Raw genomic sequence first — 27282 nt, 5'->3', positions numbered from 1 at the left:
AAGGAGTGGCTGGTGGGTTTGAACCGCCAGCCTTCTGGTTAGCAGTCAAGTGCCTTAGGCACTATGCTACCAGAGCTCCTTATATATATATAAAAATCATTAATGTAGATGAATGCTATGAGTCAAGTTTCTCAAGGACTCTGAGTCAGAGATTCAATTTGCCTTAAACTAAGAAAGAAACAAATGATGTCCAAGGTGATGGTAGCAAAGGGAAACTGACCCAGAGGGGCTGGGTGTGCACAATGGACGGAGGCTTCCAGAGAACTCTATGGGGCTTTTCCCCTAAACCAGGCACAGCTGAAGACCAGGAACTGTGGGGACTGGAATGCCTAGGTGCAATGCCTACTTATCAGCACCTTCTTGGGGTAGGCTGGAGTGAACCACAGCTGTAAGTTCACTGGAATGGCCACCTGCCAGAGGAGCAGACTAATGAGCCAAACACATAAATAAGGTCTTGGGGGATTTAAAGAAGAAGAGAATGGTTGAGAAGTGCCCTTCCCACTTCTTTGGAAAAATGGCTTCCTGGATGCTAGAATTGGAATTCTGCCCATCTATCTACCCATGACCATTTATTTGCCTGTCTAAAATCTTGAAATTCTCTAATCACTCTATGACCACCCCCAAAAAACAAAACCAAACCTGTTGCCATGGAGTTGATTCTGACACATGGTGACCCCACGTGCTACAGAGTAGAACTTGCTCCATAGGGTTTTCGGAAGCAGATTGCCAGGCCCTCCTTCTAAGGCTTCTCTGAATGGGCATGAAGCACCAATCTTTTTATTAGTAGTCGAGTGCACCATTGAGGGACTACTGGTATCCTCCATCAAAAAAACAAACCAAAATCACTGCCATCGAGTCATATCTGACTCATAGCAACCCCTCCTTGGGTTTCCGAGGCAGTATCTCTACAGAAGTAGATTGCCCAGTCTTCCTTCCGAAGAGTGGCTGGTGGGTTTGAACCACCAACCTTCTGGTTAGCAGTCAAGTGCCTTAGGCACTATGCCACCATACATACATACTATGGCATCTTCCATACAGGTCTTTCAATCTATTTAAAACAGATACCAAGGTGGTTCCCAAACTAGTGAATGTTAATGGATGTCCCAGCAAAAAAAGGAGTTCTGCAGTCAAATAAGTGGGAAATGCTGGGTAAAACCAAGTTAAAAAGATTTCTTCTTGGCAGGACGTTGTAAGACCTTTAATATGCTACTATGTATTGTGACTCTGCAAGAGGGGGATGCAGTAGGCAGCATTTTCCAAATGTGTCTGACCCCAGACATTGTTTTCCTCCTGCTCCTCTATTTACGTCTCCCAGAACATCATTCAGTGGCATATAATTTTGGAGACCCAGGTTTGAAGCAATGCTACTTTTCAGAGGAAAACTATTATCTGGTTAAAACCTCTTATTCTATTGTAGCTCTCCAGAAAGGAGAATCAGGAGGCCAGATAGGAAGTGGCACCAGCGGGCAATTTTGATGGAGAAAAAAGATAGGATCATGAAGAGTCCACACCTAAGTACCAGGACCCAGGTGAGCCTAAGTACTATTTAACAACACTAGCTGTTGGGGGTTCTAGAGAAGAAAAAGTGTCAAATTCCAGGCAAAGGAAGCAAAGATTATTCTCACTTAGTTTAAATTTTTTTTTTTTTTTTAGCCAGCCCTAATATCATCATCCCTAGGAAAAGAGAGTGGCTAGGACACCAGAGATTCGGACTATTGATTCTTTATGTAGCAGTTCTCCAGTGATAGTTGTTATGGATTGAATTGTGTTCCCCCAAAATATATGTTGCAAATCCAAACTTCTAGACCGATAGATGTAATCTCATTTGGAATAGGGTTTTCTTCGTTATTTTACGATATGAGTCCATATCAGTGGAGTGTGTGTCTTAAACCAAAAATGTTTGAGACAAAAAAGAGCAGATTAGGCACAGAAGAAAGCAAACACGGAGAAGACTGACACTATCTGAAGACAACAAAAGTAGGCCAGTCTACAAACCCAGAAACTCCAAGGATGGCAGGCCAGAGAAGCCGAGACAAAGATTCCCCACCACCACCCCACCCCAGCCGACAGAAAGAGAGCCTTTCCCCGGAGCCAGTGCCCTGATTTGTGACTTCCAGCCTCCTAAACTGTGAGAAAACAAATTTCTGTTCTTTAAAACCACACACTTGTTGTATTTCTGTTATAGTAGTTCTAGCAAATTAAGGCAATGGTCTAGAGTCCCATTCAATAGTTGAGGTAATTGAGGACCAGAGAGGGTACACAACTTGTCTGATACTTCAGTAAAGCCACTTTCTTTCTGCAGCTACTCCGTGAAGTCTTTGATAAGCTGCAGAGAAGGGGAATGAAGTGTTACCAAGATGTCATCTGCACTTACTTTAGAATCACACAGCCTGTTCCTGCCGGTGGTGCTATCCAAAACACCTGGATCCTCGTCCTCCTCCGGGGTGTGCTCTCAGTGACGGCAACAGGGCAGTTACTCATAAACTGGGTTTCTTCTTCATCTATGATCTATGGAAAACCAGGGGAAAATAAACACATTGAAATACGTCATTTTGGGAGTTTCTGAGTTGCCACTTTCTTATTTTCATTTTTAAATCTGTCATTTTGTCTCAGCAGCTCAATATCCACAGACACCAGAAGAGTGCCTGGCATAGAGTCAGAGTCAGCGCTCGATGAATTAACGTCGGATGAGGACAAGGACTGGGCAGATCCTCTCTCGTGCACTTTGAGACGAAGGATCTTGTGTCAGCACTTTGAGGAAATGGCCACTAGATGATGATCTTGCTTATTTCGCTAGAGCAACCTGTGTCCCACTTCTTCACGGGAGGAGAGGAAGCATGGAGGAGGCATAATCCAAAGCAAACACTCTTTATATAGCTGTAACTCAGCCACGCTTTTATAACTTAAAATTAAAATATTAAAAGAAAATATCCCTTTAGAGGACATATACCAAAATACATAGTCTCCCTGTTTCATAGCACTTTTTACTTGTGTGTTCTCTATGTCCTTAATTTGTGTATTATATTTACTAACTGTTGTTCTTCCAAGATAACCATTCCATTTTCTGAAGACACTGCAAAAAGCTGGTAGCCAGTCCCATCCCCAAAGGCTGTTTCAGCTCTTGTCCCTTCCACTTGCTTCAGGGTGTGCTGCCAGTAGCTGCTTATCCATCTAGTAAATCATAGTACATTACATGTGGACAGGTCCTTTGCGGAAATTATCTAACGCCAGTTGGTCTTCAGTACCAGCTCCAATTGCTTGGTAGAGCTATGTTATGAATTAAGGAGCCCTGGTTGTGTAGTGGTTAAGTACTCAGCTACTAACTGAAAGGTTAATGGTTTGAACTCACCAGTTGCTCCAAGGGAGAAAAATGTAATAGTCTGCTTCCACAAAGATTACAGCTTTGGAAATCCTATGGGTAGTTCTATTCTACCCTACAGGGTCACTATGAGTTGACTTGATGGCATCAGTGTTTTGGGTTTTTTCTTTGTCACGAATTGCATTGATAAAATTAATAAAAACCAATTGCTGTAGAGTCATCTGACTTGAGGCGACCCCCTGTGTGGCAGAGCAGAACTGTGCTCCATCAAGTTTTCATTGTCCGGGTTTGTGGAAGAAGATCTCCAGGCCTTTCCTCTGAGGTACTTCTGAGTGAACTGGAACCCTCAATGTTTCAGTTAGCAGCCACGTGCTTAATCACTTGCACTACTCTGGTAGCATAGTGGCTAAGATACTTGCCTGCTAACCAGATGGCTGGCGGTTCAAACCCACCAGCCACTCCTCGGAAGGAAGGTTGGGCAATCCTACTTCCGTAGTGATACTGCCTCAGAAACCCAAGGAGGGGTCGCTATGAGTCGGGGCCGACTCAACGGCACATAACAACAACAACAACAACAACACAGGGACACCAGTAACAGTAATAGATAAACACCTATTTAGAGTTTAGTATGTGCCAGGCGTGTGGTAGCACAAACAATTTACACTCAACTACTTACCTAAAAGTTGGCAGTTTGAACGCTCCTACTGGCGCTGCTTTCATAAAGATTACAGCCAAGAAAATTCTGTGGAGCATAGTTCTGCTTTGTAACACATAGGGTTGCCGTGAGTTAGAAACAACTCCATGGCAACAGGTTTTCTGGTTTTTTTTTTTTTAAATGTGTTAGACACTGAGTTGACTGCTTTATCTGAATTATTCAATTATTTTCAAATGTAATCATTATACCCATGTTGTATTTATTTTTTTGAAATTGCTTTTAATTTTTTAAGATAGTAGGTAAAAAGAATCAAGTGACTCAGATTCCTTAGTTTATTTATCACTGGAAAAAGCAAAGGCAATCTTCTATTTACATTTATGTATCTGTATTCTTCATTCTACTTCCATTTCCCTCTTCCATTTAGCACCCACTCCTATATATTTGGGGAGCTCTGGTAGCCTAGTACCTAAGGCACTTGACTGCTAACCAGAAGGCTGGTGGTTCAAACCCACCAGCCACTCCTGGAAAGGAAGGTTGGGCAATCTACTACTGTAGTGATACTGTCTCAGAAACCCAAGGAGGGGTCACTATGAGTTGGGTTCAACATGACAGCACATAACAGCAACAACTACCACCTATATATTTGGAGTCCCTGGGTGGCACAAAAAATTAAACACTCAATTACTAGCTGAGAGATTGGTGGTATGAACTCATTCATACCAAAAGGTCACAGCCCTGAAAACCCTATGGAGCACCCTTCCACTCTGGCACATGGTGGGGTCACCATGAGTTGGAATCAACTCATTGGCAACCTATGTAGTTAATGTATGTTAAACACATTCTGAGTGTAAGTACATACATACACACACACACACATACATATATAACATATACATACATATACATATATACTATTCCTTGAAGTTAAATAGAATGTTTTGTGAGTGTTTTAACATGCCACACTTGCACTCAACTTTATGCTTTTGAGATGTGTCATAGTTACCATATGGAAATGTAGTTCACGGCTTCCTACTGCTGTTTAGTATTCCATTGAATGTATAGATCACAGGTTCCTTATCCATTCTCCTAGTGATGGCCACTGTTAACTTCAACTCTTTCCTTCCACAAACATTGCTGCAATAAAGATCCTCATATTCTTTTTTTTTTTTTAATCCATGTGAGAGTTTTTTAACAATATATACTATGTAGTGCAATTGCTAGGTTGTCAGACCGTGACTACAATCATTAATTTCACCAGGTACTTCCAGATTGTTCAGAAGAATGGCGATGCATCCTTTTATTCTACCCGCTATGTGTAAGTGTTCCCATTTCCTTACATCCTCACCAGTACTTGTTATTACTGGACTTCCTAATTGTTTTCAATCTGACCATTATAAAGTAACAGTAGAAACCGCAGCATCTCTTCATAAATTTTTCAGGTTTCCCCTTCTGTGAATTGCCTCTTCAGAATCTTTGTCAACTTTCCCATTAGATTTTCTGGCTTTTTTTTTTTTTTTTTTTTTTGGTGTGTGCTTATCTATAGGCCTTTCCAGATATGGATCATAGGATATTTTTATTTCTAGCATTTTGAGGAAGCACCATACCATTTTCCATAGTGACTGAACCAGTTTACAATCCTAGCAGCAGTGGAGCAGGGTTCAAATCTCCCCACAACCTCGTTAGCATTTATTGCTTTCTGATTTTTTGATCAGTGCCATTTTTGCAGAGGTAATAAAGTAACTCACTGCAGTTTTCATTTGCTTCGCTCTGATGACTAGTGATTGCGAGCAACTTTTCATGTGTTTGTTGGCTTCTCAAATGCTCTCTTTGGTGAAGTGTTTGTTCATGTTCTTCGCCCAAACAGATTTTCTACCTCTATTAGTTTGGGTAGGAGCTCTGGTGACAGTAATTTGACTGCTAACCAGAAGGCACTCCTCAGAAGGAAGTCTGGGCAATCTACTTCCATAGTGATACCACCTCAGAAACCCAAGGAGGGGTCACTATGAGTCGGGACCGACTCAACAGCAGTGAGGTTTTTTTTTTGTTTGTTTATTTGTTTTATTAGTTTAGGTAAGTAGTGTGTTTCTAGAAAGCTGTCTGTTTCTTCTACGTTTTCAAATTTGTCAAAATACAGTTTTTCATAGTATTCTGTTATGTTATGGTTGGTGATTTCTTCTGCCAAAGCCTGGTCAATTCCCATTTCCTTCCTCCTACTCTTTCTCTTCCCTCACTTCCTTCCTTCTTTTAATTCATCTCAGCTCATTCACTCTTTCCATAGAAAAGTTTTCCATGACTTCCTTTACTATAACAATCCCTTTCCCTTATATGTTCTCTTATCACCTGTCCCTCTTCTTCCAGACACTTTATATATGTCTTTTGATTTTACATGCATTTGTGTGATTCTTTGATAATGTTTACTTCCCTAAGAATCTGTAAGCTATACGTAGACAGGCACTATGTCTTTAGTTTTCTTTTTATCATTGTTTTCTCAGCACTTAGCACAGTGCTGGGTGGATAGTAGATGTGCACTGAAGAACTGGGGATGCTTACCTCCTTCCCTTGGTTACTAGTTACCTTGGCTGCAATATTGGCCTTAGCTCCCTTCATTAGGCAACTCTCTAGACTTGCTTCTAACCTTGGACTTTGTTTTCTTAGGTGCTTATTAATAGTCTTGATAATAGCTAACATATTTTTATTCCCCGAAACACAGAAAAATAAGTATTAATAAGCATATCCTTGGGGAAACTACTGTGGCACAGATGCATTAAATAACCTGCCCAAAGTCCCACAGTGACAGAGCTAGGGTTAATATTAGCCCTCTTAGTATCTAACACCTACACTTATTCCCTATAACACGGTTCCTCCTGGTAGTGTCATCTCCCCTTGTGTTAGGTAAGAAGTTTCATTTCTAACCAAGCCTTGTCCCATGGAACTACATACACTGGACTGACCCAAAACACCTAAACACCCCCTTCCAACACACATACACACACATATTGGTAAATGAAAATATTACTCTTGCTTAGTACTTTGATCCCTTGTTGGTATGAGGGTGGATTTCCAAACAGTGCAACTTATTTGAACTTGCATAGTTGGTTTCCAATGAAGATCCCCCTTCTAGTGGTCACAGGGAATTTTGTGGGTGCATTAAATTCTGAAACTGTAAAATCTTTGCTAGATTTCTAGTTGATTACATTAGGAAAGCCAAAAGGAACAAATATTTAATTAAAACCTACTATGTGCCAGGCAGGAGCTCTGGTGGCATAGTGCCCAAGGCATATGACTGCTAACCAGAAGGCTGGCGGTTCAAATCCACCAGCCACTCCTTTGAAGGAAGGTTGGCCAATCTACTTCCTGTAGTGATATCGCCTCAGAAACCCAAGGAGGGGTCACTAGGAGTTGGATCCAACTCGATGGCAGTGAGAGTTTGATGTGCCAGGTACTTACCATGGCCACATCCCTGAATTCTTGATGGGAATGACTGTTCCCATTTTACAGATGAGGAGATGAAGCTCAGAGTGATGTGGTCTGGATTCTGACCCAGGGATGTCTGAGATCAAAGCCTGTATGCGCTCTTTCCATTTGCCTCTGACAAAGATCTGAGGTGGGGTGGATATAAAATTAAGACCTCTGGCCCAGAACTGAAACAAAAAAGAATGTTTTGCAAGCCATAGAGGCCACCTCAGGTAAATATAGTTGTTTATCCACAACCTGAGTTACCAGATGGTAATTAAGCATTGAACAGAAGGGATCGTTTCCTCAGATTCAGAGAATGCTCCCAAAGTTGTTTGCTTCCCAGAAAATAATCAACTTATTCTGGCAAGCTTTGGGCATATCAGAACCTGTTTGTGTACTCACCCTACATCATCCACATTGCACAGTCTATAGTAGACCTTAGAATCCCTACTATGTTAGCCATCATCTAAATGCTGGTCATTTAAAAAGGCTTTACCACTCATCTTGATCTATAGCTGGAATACCCAAGACCAGAACATTAAAACACTATTACAGTGGAGATGGTTGTGTCTGGCAGTAAGATCATAAGTGATTTTTATTTCTTTCATATACTTTTTGTATTTTCTAAATTTTCTATAATGATGACATATTACTCTAAATAAAGAAGTTAAAATATTCTATAGGACCTCATTACAACATTCCATGGATCATATTTCTATAATTAACATAAGTTCAAATAAACCTTCTTGATTTAAGTTCACTTAGAAAATTGCAGCTCAAGAAAAATGTTTCTAAATAAAAGCTGAAAGATAATACTAAGCCCCACTTTGGGAGAGGTTCCCTGGCAAGGCAGGCTGCTTTACTCCCTGAAAATGAGGCAGATGTTTGGGGACCTATGATTGGCTCCCATCCAGTCAGGTGAGACAAGCAGGCAGAGCAGACTCAGATACTAGTCAAGGTTTAGACAGGAGCACAAGATTTCATTTCTAGAATACTTGCGATCTATTGTGAAGGCTACTGGTTGGGCAATATGGTCATGAGCAGGCCTCTCAAACATGAGGTGCATTTTCAAGCTACTTTGTTAAAGACTTTTAAATTGATCACAATCTTGTTCCTGAATCACTTGCCATATCCATTTTGTAATCTACACCACAACCCCTGCTTTCCATTATAGTGTCTATTCCGCTCTCATCCTATTTATGGCTTCACTTTTCTTAAACTTGAATACACAACACTTCTTTCCTAAATCTAATCTTGGCCACCCTCCTTAACTCTGATCTGCATTCTCTCTCCTAACATGTTGTCTCATCTTTTCTGGCTCAACAGACACAGCTTCAAGAGATGAACCTGAATCACATAAAAGTCCTGAATAAAGTTGCAAGTATTCTATCAAGTGGGTAAACCATGGTAGTAGGACATCTAGGAGTTACTTTTAAGGAGTCCATGTAGGGGCATCTTGGACATTTGTCTTCAGGAAGCAGGGTCTTAGACATAGAGACCAAGGCTAGTGGTCAGGGTCAGGGCTCCAGTTCTCACATGGGAACTGGGGATAAATTAGGTAATTGGAAGAGGAAGTTAGAACAGTCTGTCATGTGGATAATGCACATTTTACTTAAAAAACTTCATAGTGCTGATCATTTTGCTGTTTTTAATTTTGAACTATTATAATCATCCCTTCTGGCTATTTCACATTAAAGAAATATTTCATATAAAGAAATTTCATATCTTTAATTTCTCTGGGAGTGATATTACTGCAAGTTATTATTGCTGAATTTATCCAGGAAGGGATTTTGAACCACTTCTGTAGAATCTGAGAGAGAATCCAAAGAAAATAATTCCAGACATTAAATCACTTCTTTCTAGTTTCCCATGTGAATTTTTTTTTTTTTTTTTTTGGTCTAAAAGTCATGAAAAGAAAGACAACTGCTTTGTCTTTTATGAAGGAGCTTTCAATATAAATTTTTAAAAATTAAAGATTTTGCTTATGCTGCTTTTTAAAAGTAAGGTCATTATAGAGATGTTTATAAAGACAGAGAAGTAATGGGAAATAAATACCCTACTGTTTCTACAATTTTGCTTTGTTTCTTTCTAATGTTTTCTCCATTTATACTTTTTAATTTTTACATAGTTGGGTTCATATTGCATTTAAAATATTTTTTTTTTTCTGTTTGTCCTGGGAGCCTCAGCATTTTCCCAAACTCATCAAAGATATATTTTAAATGACTGTGTTGGCTGCATTGCTCAGTATAAATTTGAAAGTGGTTTCTCCTCTAATCTGTAAGTATTTAGATCCCAATCCTGTCCTCTTTCCCTATATTCACCCTCATTGCCCAGCTGCCATGGGAGCTCTGGTGGTGTAGTGCCTAAAGCATTTGACTGCTAACCAGAAGTCTGGCGGTTCAAACCCACCAGCCACTCCTTGGAAAGAAGGTTGGGCAATCTACTTCCATAGAGATACTGCCTCAGAAACCCAAGGAGGGGTCACTGTGAGTCGACTCCCACTCAATGGCAGTGAGCTTGGTTTTGGTTTTGGTTTCCCAGCTGCCACATCCTCCTGCCAAAGTCACCAGCATCCTTTCTCTCCTGGGTTATTTGGCAGGAGCATCTCTTCTAACAGATCCTTATTTTCATTTTAGTCACTTTCTTCTACATTTTCTTTTTTCCCAGAGAGCTGCCCTTTGCCTCCAACTTTCTGATTAGAGGTTAAGCAAGTTAACCATTTACAACACCCAGGGGCTTCTTTATCTGTAAAGTAGGGGATGCTAATAGTACCTACCTTATTGGGCTAACAGTGTTTAAATGAGTTATGAGTTTGTAAAATACCTTATAATATAGATGAATTTAGAGGACATTACGCTGAAATTTCAATCACAAAATGACAAATATTGTATAAGACCGTTACTGTAAAAAGTCAAGAAAAGATTTACACACAGAAAGAAACAGTCTTTGATGTTTACCAGGAGTGGGAGGGGATGTGAGGGTAAATCACTAACTAGAAGGCAGACATGTATTAACTTGGAAAGGCAATATACAATAAGGAGGATGTCAGTAAAAAATCAAGGCAAAAGAAGACATTGGGAAAAGCACAAGAGTTAAAGGCAGCAAAGGTAAATACTATTACATACCCAATCTTGCAATAACAGTAATAACAATAATCTACAAATGGATACATAGGTAGACATGTAAGCTGAATAGGAGAAGGAAGGCGAATGAAACTATGCCCATGAATATAAATAGGTTTGACAGAGGATATTTCTACATATGTATTTATATGTACTGCAAATATATCTATGAACATAGTAGAGCAGATAGGGGTAAAGTTATAAAAACTTAGCAACAACCAAGGATCCTGAGGGAATGAATTGCTCGACCTGGGGGCTCAGGACCATAGTCTCAGGGGAAAATAAGTTCAATTAGCATAACACAGTCCACAAAGACCATGTTCTATGTCTTACTTTGGTGAGTAGCAACTAGGGTCTTAAGAGCTTGTGAACGGCCATCTAAGGTGCAACTATTGGTCTCTACCCAGAAAAAAATCAAAGACTTAAGGAAACAAATAATCCAAGGGACTAATGGGCCACACAAACTCCAACCTCTATGGCCCTTAGACCAGAACTAGATGGTAGCTGACCACCACTGCTGAACACTCTGAAAGGGATCACATCAGGAGGTCCTGGATAGAGTGGGAAAAAATATGTGGAACAAAATTTAAAATAATAGAAAAGATCAGGATTACCAGTCTGATAGAGACTGGTAGTATTCCTGAGACTATGGCCTTTAGACACCCATCAGGCCTGGAACTGAACTCACCCCCGCAGCTCAACTTTCAGTCTATATGGCCTATAAAGTGAATAATAACACCAGGGAGTTATGCAGTCCATAGAAAAATCAACCAGACAAAACCAAAAGGGCATCATTTGCCCAGGAATAAAGCTCAGAACGTAGGAAAGTATAGGAAAGAAAGACAAATGGAAACACTAACCACAGGGGGGAAGTGGGAAGAGTGCTGTTACATTGTGAGGATTGCAATCAATGTCATAAAACAAAATGTGCATGAATTGTTGAATGGAAAACCAATTTTCTCTGTAAACTTTCATCCAAATCACAATAAAAAGTTAAAACAGAAAAAGAAAAAGCATTTAGAGATGTTTCTGGCACAAAGGAATTATTGAATAAATATTATTGTCTTTGTTATTATTATTCTCATGTAGTGCTCATTCTCAACAATTCAGATAAAAACCCTTTTCCCCATCTCATTTCACTTCCAGCAATGTTTTAGTGCTCTTTACTAGGAGCTCTGGTAGCATAGTGCCTAAGGCACTTGACTGCTAACCAGAAGACTAGCAGTTCAAACCCACCAGCCACTCCTCAGAAGGAAGACTGGGCAATCTACTGTCATAGCGATACTGCCTCAGCAACCCAAGGAGGGGTCGCTATGAGTCAGGGCCAACTCAATGGCACATAACAACAACAACAACAACACAGACTGGTAGCCTGAGCACTAGACCAGCTGGCCTGCATCTATGCCAGCCGGGCTTGGAAGCCTGGTGTACAAAGGAGAGGTTTCATTGGAACTGGCATGTATGTGCATGTGGAAGGGCCATTGCCTCATCACAGTATGGTTGCTGGTTAAAGAAAAAATGTCACCTTCCACGTGAAGATTAGAAGATACTGGAAAAGCTTGAAATGAATGTTAGAGGAAATAGCAGTCACAGGTTGTTCTCAGGGAGGTCCTGAGTAGTGGAAATGGTTAACACACTTGGCCGCCAAATGCAATGTCGGAGGTTCAAGTCTACCCAGAAGTGCCTTGAAAGAAGGCTTAGTGATCTACTTCCAAAAAACCGGCCCTTGAAAACCCTATGGAACACAATTCTACTCTAAAATACATCAGGTCACCATGAGTCATAGTTGACTCCATGACAACTGTTTTTGTTTTTGGTAGTTTTTAATAAGATAAGTGATATCTTCATTAGCAAACATCAGAACGACAAGGAGGAATTCTCCTTGATCTAGGTGAACTGTGCCTTTTGGAAACCTGAGAGGCAGCACAGGATGGTGGAGAGAGCATGTGTGGGCTTTGGAGCCAGGTACAGATGAAAAGCGAACTTGCCGCTGTCAGATCATTTCGTACTCACGGCAACCCCACGTGTTACACAGTAAAACTGCTCCACAGGATTTTCTTGGAGCTCTGGTGGCGCAATGCCTAAGGCGTTTTGACTGCTAACCAGAAAGCTGGCTATTCAAACCCACCAGCCACTCCTTGGAAGGAAGGCTGGGCAATCTACTTCCGTAGAGATAATGTCTCAGAAACCCAAGGAGGGGTCACTATGAGTCAGGTCCGACTCCATGGCAGTGAGTTTGGTTTTTTGGTTTTAATCTTAATGGAAGCAGATCACCAGGGCTTTCTTCTGTGGTACCGGTGCATGGGTTCAAATTGCCAACCTTTCCATTAGTGGTTAAGTGCAAACTGTTTGCATCACATAGAGAACTGGAGCCAGACATGCTGGGTTCACCTTCTGTCTTAGTCACTGAATGACCCTGACTAAAGGCATTCCTCTTTACCTCTCTGTGCCTCCATGCTCTTATTTTGGCTGTGTAATGATGATGAAAAAAGATGCTCCATATGCCTAGTGGGGCAGCTTGTATAGTGAGATGCCTCATAACAGTGACTTCTTTGAGTTCTTAAAGTGATAATCAGAGAATAGACCCTGATAATACTCTATTTGCCTAGAGCTTAGTGTATGATTGATGCATATGTGCTGAATAACTGATAAAATTCTCACTTGGTGAAGGTAAAAGCCAGGAAATAACAGGATGCACAGTCGTAACAATAAAGTCTAGAAAGTTTGACTTCATACTCTATGTTCTCCCTAACAATTTCAGTTTATATCCATTATTTCACATAATCACACCAATAAACCTGTGCAGTAGGAATGATCCCCATTTTACAGATTCCAGCTAGGAAGTTAGGAGCCTGAACTTACTCCCACAGGACTCCAAAGCCAGGACTTATAACCTTGGACTTAACTCATTGTCCCTTCTCCTTCTTCCTCTTGGGGAGTTAGTTTCAACTCAATGTTAGAAAATCACTATGACAAATAGATTTCAACAAGTAGAGCCATATAAATGGGGAATGTTATACTCGGTAGTCAAATGCCTAGGAAATAAATCAGCCTTTAAGTTTTATATTGCAATACAGTTGAAATGTTTAATAATTATTGCCAGAGAATGGTATAATGCAGTACTAAAGCTGAGTAATTGAAAAGCCCGTCAATGTAGATGAAGCATCTTCTCACTGAATTGCTTTTGAATACCTCATGTAATTATTTCTTTCAGATTTATGACCAGCTCAGCAAAATGTACATCTCTCTATCCCACTCTGCCTGAAGTTGTTGTTTAGGGAAGCTTTTTATATTGTGCTAAAACCTCCTTAAGGAGCTCTGGTTGTGCAATGGTTAAAGTACTCAGCTGCTAAATGGAAGGTTGGCAGTTCAAATGCAACAGGCCCACCTCAGGAGAAAAGACCTGGCAATGTGCTCTCATAAAAATTGTTACTGCTGTTGTTAGGTGTTGTCCAGTGGTTCCGACTCATAGCGACTCTGTGTACAACAAAACACTGCCTAGTCCTATGCCATCCTCACAATTGTTACTGTTTCAGCTCATTGTCACAGCAACTGTGTCAGTTCATCTCCTTGAGGGTCTTCCTTTTTCTTGCTGATGCTCTACTTTCCCAAGCATGATGTCCTTCCCCAGGGACCGGTGTTTCCCAATAATATGCTCAAAGTACATGAGATAAAGTCTTGCCATCTTTGCTTCTAAGGAAGCTGTACTTCTTCCAAGACAGATTTGTTTATTCTTCTGGCACTCCATGGTATGTTCGATATTCTTCAACCACACCATAATTCAAAGGCAACTATTCTTCAGTCTTCCATATTTATTGTCCAGGTTTCCCATGCATATGAGGTGACTGAAAATACCATGGTTTGGGCCAGGTGCACCTTACTTCGCAATGTAACGTCTTTGCTTTTCAATACTTTAAAGAGATCTTTTCCAGCATATTTGCCCAATGCAATGCATCATTTGATTTCTTGACTGCTGCTTTCATGGGCATTGATTGTGAATCCAAGTCAAATTATATCCACGATAACTTCAGTCTTTTCCCTATTTATCATGATGTTGCTTATCGGTCCAGTTACAAGAATTTCTCTTTTCTTACTGAAAGCTGTAGTTTTTGTTCTTCATCAGTAAGTGCCTCAAGTCTTCTTCACTTTCAGCAAACAAGGTTGTGTCATCTGCGTATCAGAGGTTGTTAGTAAGTCTTTCTCCAATCTTGATGCTGTGTTCTTCTTCACATAGCCCAGCTTCTCAGATTGTGTGCTCAGCATCTGTTTGAATAAGTATGGTGCAAAGATACAACCTTGAAGTTCACCCTTCCTGATTTTAAACCTCTGTTCTGTTTGAACATCTGCCTCTTGGTCTATGAATAGGTTCCTCATGAGCAAATAATCAAGTGTTTGGGAATTCCCATTCTTTGCAATGTTATCCATAATTTGTCATGATCCAGAATGCCTTTGTATAGTCAAAAAAAAAAAAAAAAGAGGTAAACACCTTTCTGGTATTATCTGCTTTCAGTCAAGATCCATCTGACATTAGCAATGATATCTCTCGTTCCATGTTCCCTTCTGAATCTGACTTAAATTTGTGGCGGTTCCCTGTCAAGGTACTTCTACAACCATTTTTGAATTATCTGCAGCAAAATTTTACCTGCATGTGATTCTAATGCTATTATTTGAAAGTTTTCACATTCTATTGTATCAACTTTTTTTGGAATAGGCACAAATAAGGTTCTCTTCCACTCATTTGGCCAGGTAGCTGTCTTCCATATTTCTTGGCATAAACAATTGAGCACTTCTAGTGTTGCATCCATTGGTTGAAACATCTCAGTGGGGATCCTGTCAACTCCTGGAGCCTCATTTTTTGCCAATGCTGTCAGTATGGACTTCTTCCTTCAACGCTATCAGTTCTTGATCTTGAAATGGTTGAATTTTTTTTTTTTTTTTGGTACAGTGACTATGTATTCCTTCCATCTTGTGTTGATGCTTCCTGTGTCTTGCATTATTTTGCCCATGCAAACTAGGAAATCCTATGGAGCAGTTCTGCTTGGTTCTGTAGGGACACTATGAGGAAGGATCACCTCAATGTTACACAACAATAATAATAATACCTCCTGGGTAGTACAAATGGTTAAGTATTCAGCTACTAGCCAAAAAGTTGGTGGTTTGAAAATATTCAAAGGAGTCTTGGAAGAAAAGATTGGAAATTTGCTTTTGAAAGGTCACAGCCTTGAAAACCTAATGAAGCACAGTTCTACTTTAGACACATGGGGTTGCCATGAGTTGGAGCCACTCAACAACTAACAAGAACAACAATGCCTCCAAACTCCAAACCAAACTCAGTGCCATCAAGTCGGATACAACTCATAGTGACCCCTCTTTGGGTTTCTGAGGTGGTATCACTATGGAAGTAGATTGCCCAACCTTCCTTCTGAGGAGTGGCTGGTGGGTTTGAACCACCAGCCTTCTGATTAGCAGTCAAATGCCTTAGGCACTATGCCATCAGAGCTCCAAATGTGTGTCTCCTGCACATTATATGGGGTTTTCAGTTGTCTGACTTCACTTAGGAAAAGAAAAAGTTAAGAGTGAATTGTCAGCTTGTTGAGAACCTTCCACATCCTCATGGCTGTGTTTGAAATGTATATATATATGTGTTCACTATGTTGGTTCATCTAAAATCCAGAACAGTTTTGAGAAGAGACTATGTTTTCTTTCTCAGAGAAGAAACTGAGGCTGAGAGAAATGGAGTCACCTGATCAAAGTTGAGAGTCTCACATGGACTTACGCCCAGGCACTCTGGCTCCAAATAAGAGGCCTTTACCCTCTCATTAGCCTCTAGGAAGACTTTGGATAGGGCTTAGAGTTTAGGAAAGAAGAATCTAGCAAGGTCAGACTCAGAGGAAAACTGATTCCAGCTTTCTGGCTTTTTAAACATCTGAGTTATTGATCGTGCCTCCTCATTCCTTCTTTCTTATAATGCCAGCACCTCCTCTCAGAGAGGGATCCAGACCCTTCTCTGTGTGTGTCCTTTTCCCAGGGATTCAGCCCCCCAGTCTTCCCAGATGATCCCAGGCTCCAGCTTTATCAGAGGCACATGCTTATCACTTTGCCTCCCCGAGAGACTGCAGAGTGGGAGTTCTTGGCAAATTCTGTTCACTGGCAAATGTAGACAGATGGCTGCCTGGATGAGACCACAACCTTTGTTTCTGATGTCACCCATATGTCAAAGTGGCCAAAAATGGGGAAAAGTAGAGACGGGGAGGAGAAAATGGATAGGGCTACTTCTACTCTCAGTTTCTGTACAAGGAGGGAAAAGAATATAATCCTTTTTTCACATTGCATTTAAAACCAGTCACTGTTGAGTTGATTCAGACTCATCATGATTCCATGTGCTTCCGAGTGGAACTGTGCTCCATAGGGTTTTCAATGGCTGAATTTTCTGAAGTAGATTTCCAGTCCTTTCTTCCCAGGCACCTCTGGGAGCATTTGAACAGCCAACCTTTTGGTTAGGAGCCAAATGTTTAAATGTTTGTGCAACATTTGTTGTTGTTGTTGTTGTTAGGTGCCATTGAGTTATCTCTGACTCATAGCAACCCTATGCATGGCAGAATGAAACACCACCTGGTCCTAAGCCAGCTCCATGATTCTTGCTATACTTGAACCCATCGCCACTGCCACTGTGTCAATCCATCTCGTTGAGGGCCTTCCCCTCTTTCGTTGACCCTCCACCTTACCAAGCATGACATCCTTCTCCAGGGAATGGTCCCTTCTGACATGACAAAAGTAGGTGAGACGAAGTCTGGCTATTCTCACCTCCAAGGAGCATTCTGGCTACACTTCCTCCAGGACAGACCTGTTAGTTCTTTCAGCAGTCCACGGTATTTTCAGCATTCTTCACCACACCATAGCTCAAAAGCATCAATTTTTCTTAGGTCTTCCTTATTCATTGTGCAACATTTAGAAGATTATAAATAGAAGGAGGAAGGGCTCTCCATTCTCCTCCATCCTACCATAAGACAATGACATTTCCTGTAGGACCAATTCAACTGATTCTTCTTTCTCAATGCCCACTCTCCTTCTACTTAACCCTGCTGCTTGTCTGTACTCTCTGATATAGACATCAGCACAGAGTCAAATCTATTTGTGCTTCTCTCCCTGCCCCGACACCTCAACTAGAGAATGAGTTAAGGTTCTGCTGAGGGATATTTCAGAAGAGGCTTAAATGGGTCATGGAATGTCTTCTTTCTTCAGGATATAAAAGTAGTGTCAGATTTCCTCTCATTTTAGATTGAAAATGACAGGCATCACAAACTTATATTTTATTGAATATGGTCCACATCTATGAACTACTTTATGCCCTGGGAAAAGGCCATATTTTGATCTAAATATATTTTAACACTAAGAATCTCTCTTAAGGAAGTGGATTTATGGTAAATCTCAGCAGCTGTTTGTCAAACACATCCAATGTGGCTGCCAGCCGGTGGGTACTAAGCCCTTGCAAAACAAATTAAATATTTGAAGACAGAGCACCTGAAGGTGGAGGGTTGAGGGAAGTATACTGATTAAATCACACAGAAAAGGGCCCAGGCTTTTCCCTCTGCTGCAGTGTGAAAGCTGGAGCTGGGAGCTGGGGGAGGGAGCAGAGAGCCTGGCTGGTACCTTGCTGAGGAGCAGTGCGAGTGAGCAATTCACCAGCTGATAGATGACAGGAGGAAGCTCGTTCAGATAATTATTAGAAGCCACAAAATCAGCTGTTGTCCTGTCAACATGGTGCATTATAGGAGAAAGGACATTAAGGGGGAGGGTTTGAGTAGGAAAGAACAGAGGGAGAGAAACAGGCAAGGAAAGGGTGGATGGTGTGCTTATCCTTGGCTAAGGACTGGGGCGTTTGCATTTTTTTTTTTTTTTTTTTTTTTTTTTGTTATCACCTTCAACCTCCACAACAATCCTTGACGTCCTCCAGTCTTCTCAGACACTGCACCCTCTTCTCTTTGCTGGACTAACTCCTGCTCAGGGTCTCACATGAACTGTTACTTCCTCTGGGAAACCTTTCAGAAAACCCCAGACCCTGAGCCGGGTATATGCTCACAGCCCTCTGCTCGCCTGTCATTATCCTCATCATCCTTTACCTCTGCTTCTCTAGGACTTAAGCCCACTGAACAGTAGAGTCACCTGGGGAACTTTTAAAAATGGTAATATCTGAGCCCCATCCCAAACCACTTAAATCCGAAGCTCGGGAAGAGGGATCAGTGCACTTTAAAAAAGCCCACATGGTTCTGAAGGACATTTAGGATGAAAACCACTCTGACCCTAGTCTGTCTTATCTGAAAGCCAGGGTGTGTCTACCTGGAATATTTTGTTTTAACACCATCTAGAATTTTGCCCAACACGTCATCTGTCTGTCTGTCTGTTATTTGCCGTCGAGTCGGCCCCGACTCATAGCGACCCCTCCTTGGGTTTCCAAGGCAGTATCGCTACGGAAGTAGGATTGCCCAACCTTCCTTCCGAGGAGTGGCTGGTGGATTTGAACCGACAGCCTTCTGGTTAGCAGTCAAGTGCCTTAGGCATTATGCTACCAGAGCTCCTTCCAACACGTCATAGACACTTAATATTTGTGGAATGGATGAACAATTTAATGAAAATTGAAGGAGCATTATTAATTCCTTTTCAGAGAAAAGGAGTCCTGGCAGCACAGTTGTTAAACATTCACTTGACTGCTAACCAAAAGGTCAGGGGTTTGAACCCACCAGCCGTTCCATAGGAAAGATGTGGCAGTGTGCTTCCATAAAGAATACAGCCTTGGAAATCCTATGGGGCAGTTCTACTCTGTCCTATAAGGTTGCTGTGGGACAGAATCAGCTTGATGGCAATGGGTTTGGGCTTTTTGTTTTTTTTTTACAGAAGAGAAAACTGATTCATAGAGGTTAAACACTTCACCTATGGTGGCAGTGTTGCTATAAGAAGAACAACTAGAATATAATTCCATGGGGACAGGGGTATTGTCTGTCTTATTTCACCATGTCTCCAGAGCCTAGAGTTGGGTCTGACACATAACAGAAGCTCAGTGCATACTTCCTGAATGAATGACTGCACTCAGGTCTCTGTCTTTCAAATCAATCTCTTTCCACTACATCTTGCCACCAGGTCGACCTCTGTTATTATCTATGTGGCTTTGTGCCAAGTCACTTCTCCTCTCTGGACCTCAATTTCCTAAAATGAAAAAGTGGGATGAAATGCCTCCTGGAAGGTTCCTTCAGCTCTGATCACAGCATCCTGCCCTGATATACCTGTATTATCATTTTCCAGGATGCAAATCTAGCTGTTATGTCAGCCCCTTCCTACACAAAGCAACAACCTCCTGTCTTAAGTCTTCCTTCCATATTTCTCTTCCTTTCTTTCCTGCTTCCTGACCCTTTTTATTCTCTCACTCCTCAGGCAAGTGTCACCAGGAGGCAGGCTGGTTGGCGAAAGCTGGCCTCCATCTCCCACTCAGCTCTCCCTCCAAAGAGCAAATCCATAGTTGAGATGTGGTTATTAACTGACCATCCCCCTAAACCCAAGTTCCAGAGACAAGCATTCCTTTAGTAGTGTGGCAAAAAGAAAGATGGGAACTCATGTATGTAAAGTGACTACTACATGCTTGGAATTTTCTTTATGTTATCTTATTTAAACCTTACCACAGAGTGCCTGTCAGTTTTACCTCCACAATATTTCTCTCCAGAGCACCAACTCTCATAAACCACTGCAGCAGCCTCCTCCTAGCTTATCTCTCTGCTTCCATACTTAACCCCTACAATCCAATCTCACGCAGAAGCCAGAGTGCACATTTAAAATTTAAAAAAAGAAAAAAAAAAAAATCATGTCACTTCTCTGTTTAAAGATTTCCAATGGCTTCTCAATGCACTTAAAATGAAATCTAAACTTTCTAACAACAGCTCACAATACCTCACCTCATCTGGCCCCTGCTGACTTTTCACCTCTTGCCACTCTGTCTAGTCCACTATGCTCTGGCCCTTTAAACACATGGAGCTTTTTCCATCCCAGAGCCTTTCATGGTTCTCTTTGGTGTCTCCATCTTAAGTGATCCCACCCATAGACCTTAAAGAATTAAGAACTAAAAGAGTGAGGAACAGACTTAGATATGCTTGAGATTTCCGTGACAGATGGTTTTCCAGCTGAACCAACATGAATCTGCTTTTAGCTTAGATCTTCACCTTTGCTATCTCAACGTGCTGCTGCAGGTAGATTAAGCAACTCAAGGGATTCAATGGATAAAGCCAAATATATGTGCAAAATGTGGAGAAGGAGCCATATACACTGCCATCTCTTCACTTGCTGCAAGATCTCAATAGCTCATCATTGCATTTTCTGGATGGTCAGGTAGCAGAAGTTTAACTTTTGGGAAAGGAAGCTGGAATTTATTGAGCTGTGTGCTAGGCCTTATAAACCTATTTTGTTGACTCATAATAATAACCCTCTGAAATAGTTATTATGCTCCCCATTCTATGGGAAGACACTGCAGCTCAAGGGAGTTAAATGATTTCCTTAGGAGCACACAGGTTTATAATGGACAAACGCAAGATTCAATCCACTCCTACCTGATCCCAAATATACTCGCTTGTGCCACACCACATTCCTTTACTAAGAGCATCTTTCTTCAGAGTGAAAGCAATCTCAGAGTAAACAACAATGTATGGGTAAGTAATGATTAAGATATAAAAGCAAGAAAGGGCTGTTTTCCAAAAGCACATCTGAAGCTTCCATCCACCTGTGCTAATTGTAGTATCTTAACAATAAGTTCTTAAAATATTCATTAAATTAGATCCCCAAAGGCCTGTACTTGAAGATCCCCAAGGGCCTGTTGGCTGATAATTCTGTATTTTTAAATGTACTTGAAAATAACTAAATGTGTTTTCTTTCAAAACATCCTATCATATAGATTGGTAACCAATTCAAAATGACCCTCTGTTCAATTAGTGCTTTTTTCCCCCACTTTTTCTTTTATTTGCCAGAACCGTAAGGTCAAATTTCAACAGTGTCACCTGCTGAGTTCCTGCTGGGCTCTTTTTCTGGATGTGTGTTGCCAAGAGAACAATCTTGCTTTCAACAATAGAAGCAACAATCAATGATTGCACAAAAGATTTAAGGACAATGGGAGATGTGGGTGAGTTAATTATGTTCCAGGTCCCTTTGTTCTTTACAAATAAAAGTCGATGGGTGATCAGTGAACTTGAGAAATGCAAGCCACACAACATAATGTAGCTGAATTGTGCATAAGAGGAATGTGTTTATTATTTTTTTAATGGAATCCAATGACTGTCATTGCAAAATGGCTTCACATACTATTCACACTGGAGGAATGAGCCAGCACAATGTAGCAGTTGGGAGACACATGTCCTAATCCCATATCCCTAGTTCTGTGAAAACTTGGGGAATTACTTAACCTTTCTGAGCTTTAGTTTTCTCATGTAAAAACGTCTCAATGGCCCAAAATACCCTCTAGTTCTAAAATATTATGGTTCTCTCAGATTCAGCCTGTTTGAAAATTTAACAGAGCCAGGGACTGGATCCCACTGTTTTGGGGCCTGCTTCTCTTCTCTTCTCATGTTGTCCATATTCTGGAAAACTGTGACATCCACACTGATGGTGGATATAATCCTCAGCCCCAATCCTTTTTGTTCCATTTTTGCCATCTCCTTACTGAAGAGGGCTTTGTTACCAGAATTGCTGTAACTTTGAAATCTTGTCTATGAAACTACTTTTTAAACATAAGTTTCTAGTTCTCATTAATTCATTCAACAAATATTTATTACTTGCTTACCATCAGCCAAGGAACTCTGGTGGCACTGTGGCTAGACACTCAGCTGCTAACTGAAAGGTCAGCAGTGCGAACCCACCAGCCACTCCACAGGAGAAAGATGTAGCAGTCTGCTTCCATAAAAATTCAGAGCCTTGAAAACCTATAGGGCAGTTCTATTCTGCCCTATAGGGTCACTATGAATTCAAATTGATTCAACAGCAACAGTTTGGTTCTTGGTTTTGACGCCATGTCCCAGGTACTATAAACAAGTCCTAGGAGGGGTCGCTGTGAGTTGGGTCCAACATGATGACACATAACAACAACAACAACAACAACAGGTATGTAGTTTACAGTTCATCAGGGGAATCAAACATTAAATACTTTTTATGGTGAGAAATACAGATATGTATAGAGGATAAATTCTACTACTGCAGCCTTTATACCAAAGAAACTTCTTGAAAACATCATACCCACCTGTTGTTGTTATGTGCCATTGAGTCAGACCGGACTCATAGCAACCTTTCCTTGGGTTTTCCAGGCAGTATCACTACAGAAGTAGATTGCCCAACCATACCCACCTGGGGAACACCAAAAACTCTTTGTAGTGACCAGGAACTCATTTTACTAGTCACTCCAAGAACTGTGTTGAGTTTCTCCTGTTTATCAAAGGCTACATTGTCCCTATCATCCTCAGTCTTCTGGTCTAGTAAAAAGAACTAATGGAATATTAAAGACCCAAATAGCCAAGCCTTGAGAAACTTTAAATTTGTCCTGGACTAAGTCTGTTTGTTTTTTTTAAAAAAAAAAACCAAGGTCCACATCATTTGTGTCTCACAAACTTATCCCCTATATAATAATTACCAGGAAGCCCATGGTCCTTCCTTATGTTGCCTGCACCAACCCTAACATTGTTTAACCTGAGTTACTGAAGTACTGCCAGTCTTTAATCCAATATTCTTAAAGAATATCTTTCACAGGTTAGAGAAACCTTTCATGAACAGAAACTAGGCTCCCAAAACCTGCTCAACATTGCCCCAGGAGAATATGTACATTGGAAGAGACACAAAATAAAAGACTCATTAGAATCTCATTGGAAGGGACAGAAGGGTCCACACATAGTCCTCCTCACCAATCTATGTGCAGCCAGCCATGTTAGAGGGAATAAAACCTTGGATCCATTTGTCACAGTTAAGAAAATCTAAGACTTCTCTTTGGACTAGCCAACTCACCAGAAAACTGAAAATTACATTTAAACACCCCTGTGTTAGGAAGCAGATGACATATGAGGCAGATAGTTGACCCAAGACCTTGGAAGAGGCCTGGAAATGCACCTCTTTATCTTTTTTTATTTTTACCTTTGCTACAGTCATGCCTCTACTGATGTTTTCCTAGATGGGACAGATGCTTATGCTCACCATTTAAAAAGGTTTAATTGTTGGATATGTCATATCCTCCCAATCTCAAGTCATACTGGCCTTCCCTAATGGGTTCCTCTACTACAGGGATCTGATTGGCTTGTTCTTTTTCTATGAATATGAAAGCAATGGATAGATAGTTAATTACTGCAGAAAATTATTATTACTATATTTCCCATTGATAAATGGCCTCTTTTCAGATCTGAACAAAATCTAGGCCATAACATAAACATCACTCTTAATACAACCTTTAATTTACTAAAAAAAAATTTCCCAAGAGGAGCCAGCTAAAGAATATTCTAAACCCATAAACAGTACTCTTCATATTGTAGGTCCATATCAACAACTGTGCATTGGATTCATCTGGTTAACTCCCCAAGTGGGGACGGTAAGTCAGGTTGCTCCCCTTTGCTGGGAGCAATCTAACCATACCTGTATGAATAATCCAGCCCTCACCAGACCTATGGGATGCCTTCCACTGTTTGAATGTATATCAATAATAACATTACAAGCTACTGATTACTTCACTATGATGTTTATAGCTACTGGGTAGACCCTAACAACACCTTTTGACTATGTGGAACCAACCTTTGGCCCTGCCTTCTGCCAGGCTAGATTTGAAGACTCATTCTAGGCCTGAGCTAGATTCAAGGATGTATTATAACTGAACTCCCTTTACCAGCTAATGTACCCATATTAAGATGGGTCTCAATCAGCGTTTCACTGGATTGATTATCTAGCAGCAATATTCTCACCTCCAATGGACTTGAAGATGTTATGATACATGTAGAAACATTAGCCATAAATACACAAACTGTCCTAATGATAGCACCCATGGACTTCAGAAGATCAATATTGAAATGGTGATGATAAGAAAAGTAGTACTCCAAAGTAAAAGGACCCTTGACATTCTCACTGAAGTCCAGGGAAGTGCCTGTACCATAATGAAATCAGATTGCTGTATTTATGTCCTCAAAACTGAGCTAATATTACACTTTATGTTAATCATATGCAATGTATAGTGTCTTGCCTTAACAATCCTGTTCCTTACACCTAACTGATATTATAAGTAATTGGTTTACTTCTTGGGGTGGATAGTGGAATAAATTGCTACTTGATTTTGGAATCGTTGTATTCTTCATTGTTTCTACTGTTGTAACTATAAAATACTGTTTTCCTTTAGTTCAATACATTTTATCCATGAAATTCTGTACTTCAAAATAGTTGACTCTTCACATAAAATCATGCTGGTTTCATAGGCTTTCCCCTATGATAATGTTGTTTAATCACCTCCCTTTTGTCTCCCTGGGTATGTATTATCTTGACTTCTATTATTTCATCCTGAGAAATGTTTCTCGAATGTGGTCTTGTCCATTAACATGCTCTCCATAAAAGCTACTCACCCTGAATATGAGGCCTAAGGAGCTCTGGTAGCACAGTGGCTAAGGCACTTGACTGCTAACCAGAAGGCTGGCGGTTCAAACCCACCAGCGACTCCTCGGAAGGAAGGTTGGGCATTCCTACTTCCGCAGTGATACTGCCTCGGAAACCCAAGGAGGGGTCGCTATGAGTCGGGGCTGACTCGATGGCAAAACAACAACAACAACAGCCCAGCAAAGTGAAGAAAATATTTTTTATTAACCAAAGCTCCTCAAGAAAGCAAAGTCCTTGCATAAGAAAAGCTACTCCAGGTAAGATGGTAGAATAGGCAAACAAACTACATAGATCCTCTTCAACAAAGAAAAGGGGAACCAATTAACACAGATACAGAAGATAATCCTGGAGTCTGAAGCTTTTAAAGGAAGGATACAGAAGTGGACTAAACTCCAACTAGTAGAAGAACCTGCTGAAAACATAAAAAAGGAGACATACAGAGTTGCAGTCTGTCAGTAATCTTGACGGCATGGACGGCTTGGATATTGCCAAGTGGTATTGGGACCTAAGAATTAACCTAAAAATTGGCCCTGCTAGCCAGGGGCTGCACAGAAGACTGCACTGGTGGCTGGTGAATAAAAAGGGAAGCAGCGCAAAGGGAGACGGGCTGAGCTACTACTGGCTCTCAAGAGGGCACAGCCATTTTGAATATTTACAAGCAGTTTGGCCATTTTATATTTAAAGCAACAGCATTCTCTCAGATTCTAGAGACCTAAGAATAAGCTCCACTTGCCGGGGACTGTAAGGACATACTGGAAACAAAGGATTGGCAAGGTGTCATATTCCCTTTGTTACTCTTATACTCCACACCCTCTTGCCAAACGGAGGTGAGGCCATCCCTCATTCCCAACCAACTTCTGGGCTGGCAGTAATTCCATCTCAGTCTGTGTGGTCTAAAGGAGTCTGGGTGACCTGCCCCACATTGCCCAGATTTTTTTTCCCTTTTTTTTTTTTAGTTTGTTTTTCCCTGTTTTTAATTTTTTTTCTTTCTTGTCCTTTTTATTATTATTCTTTCTTCTTCCCTTCTCAGGTTCTAGTTTTCAGCTTTTTCTCTCTTCCCTGTTCCTAGTTCCCATTTTTTTTTTTTCCCTTTCTTGTGGTTCTCCGCCTTCCTTGCTTTTCTTTTTGTATTTTTCCCATTTTTTCCTTCATTATTCTCCTACTCTACCTCTTTTCTTTTATTCCCCCCTCCCTAGATATTGCAGGCATCCCTCTCCCTCTTTCTATGCATTTTGTTGTTGTTGTTGTTGTTTTAAAGTATTTATTTAAATATTTTCTCTCACTTACTACCTTTCCTTTTTTTTTCTCTTTTCCTTTTTGGTGATTGTTCCTGTGCATTTATGTGGTGTGCTTTTGTCCACTTGATTTTACTTTTTTTTTATTGTTTTTCAATTGCTGTTTTTATGTAACTGAATGGAAGACAGCAACAGTGCTCATGCAACACAACCACAACCACACCTCCTGCAGCTCCACTTACTGAGTGATAGCCACCACTTCCTTCTGCACCAACTACCCAAGAATAAACGACAACTAATAAGAGCCTGACTCACCCTTAACTGCTCTTCACAAACAGTTAACAGAGATCTGTACAGCCATTCTCTATCACACCCACCAGGAGACAGGTGGTGAGTCCATAAGTGCTGCCAAATAGCACATAGAGGAGCACAGTACCCTGCTTACTCAGATACAGTCAACAAAAAAACAAAAATCTTGGGCAAATCACTCCAACATACAATCACCAACTAAATATAAATGGAACAAAATCACAATGTCTTCGAGATAACAGAGCATCACAGTCCACACAAAGAAGCAAGATAAAGTGGTAGAAACAAGAGAGCAGGATATAGACCCAGAACACAGCCCTGAGGAAGAAGCAGCATTGGAACTCCCTGATGAGGAATTCAAAAGAATTATACTTAGGAACTTTCAATGGATTGAGAGACAGACCAAGGAAAACACTGACAAAATTAAAGAAAACACAGACAAAACCCTAGAACAATTTTGGAAGAAAATACAAGAACTAAATGAAAAATGAGAAATGATACAAAATCTACAGATAGAAATCCAGAAGATCCCATCAACATTCTTTA

The 27282-nt window shown here is 40.7% G+C and overlaps 1 protein-coding gene across 1 annotated transcript in view; it reads right to left on the bottom strand.

The window, feature by feature from the left end:
• The window catches only part of SPON1 (spondin 1), a 444725-nt gene that overhangs the window by 314463 nt on the left and 102980 nt on the right, over positions 1-27282 (bottom strand). Inside the window, exon 3 of the mRNA XM_007955374.2 lies at positions 2375-2508. Coding sequence (XP_007953565.1) covers positions 2375-2508 — 134 coding nt within the window. The remainder of the gene's footprint in view (positions 1-2374; positions 2509-27282) is intronic.

This window comes from Orycteropus afer, unplaced genomic scaffold, assembly GCF_000298275.1.
Source record: "Orycteropus afer afer isolate SDZICR_OR568_19922 unplaced genomic scaffold, OryAfe1.0 scaffold00014, whole genome shotgun sequence".
Lineage (NCBI taxonomy): Eukaryota > Metazoa > Chordata > Mammalia > Tubulidentata > Orycteropodidae > Orycteropus > Orycteropus afer.
The sequence above is the reverse complement of the archived record's forward strand: the minus strand, read 5'-3'. Positions and strand labels throughout refer to the sequence as shown.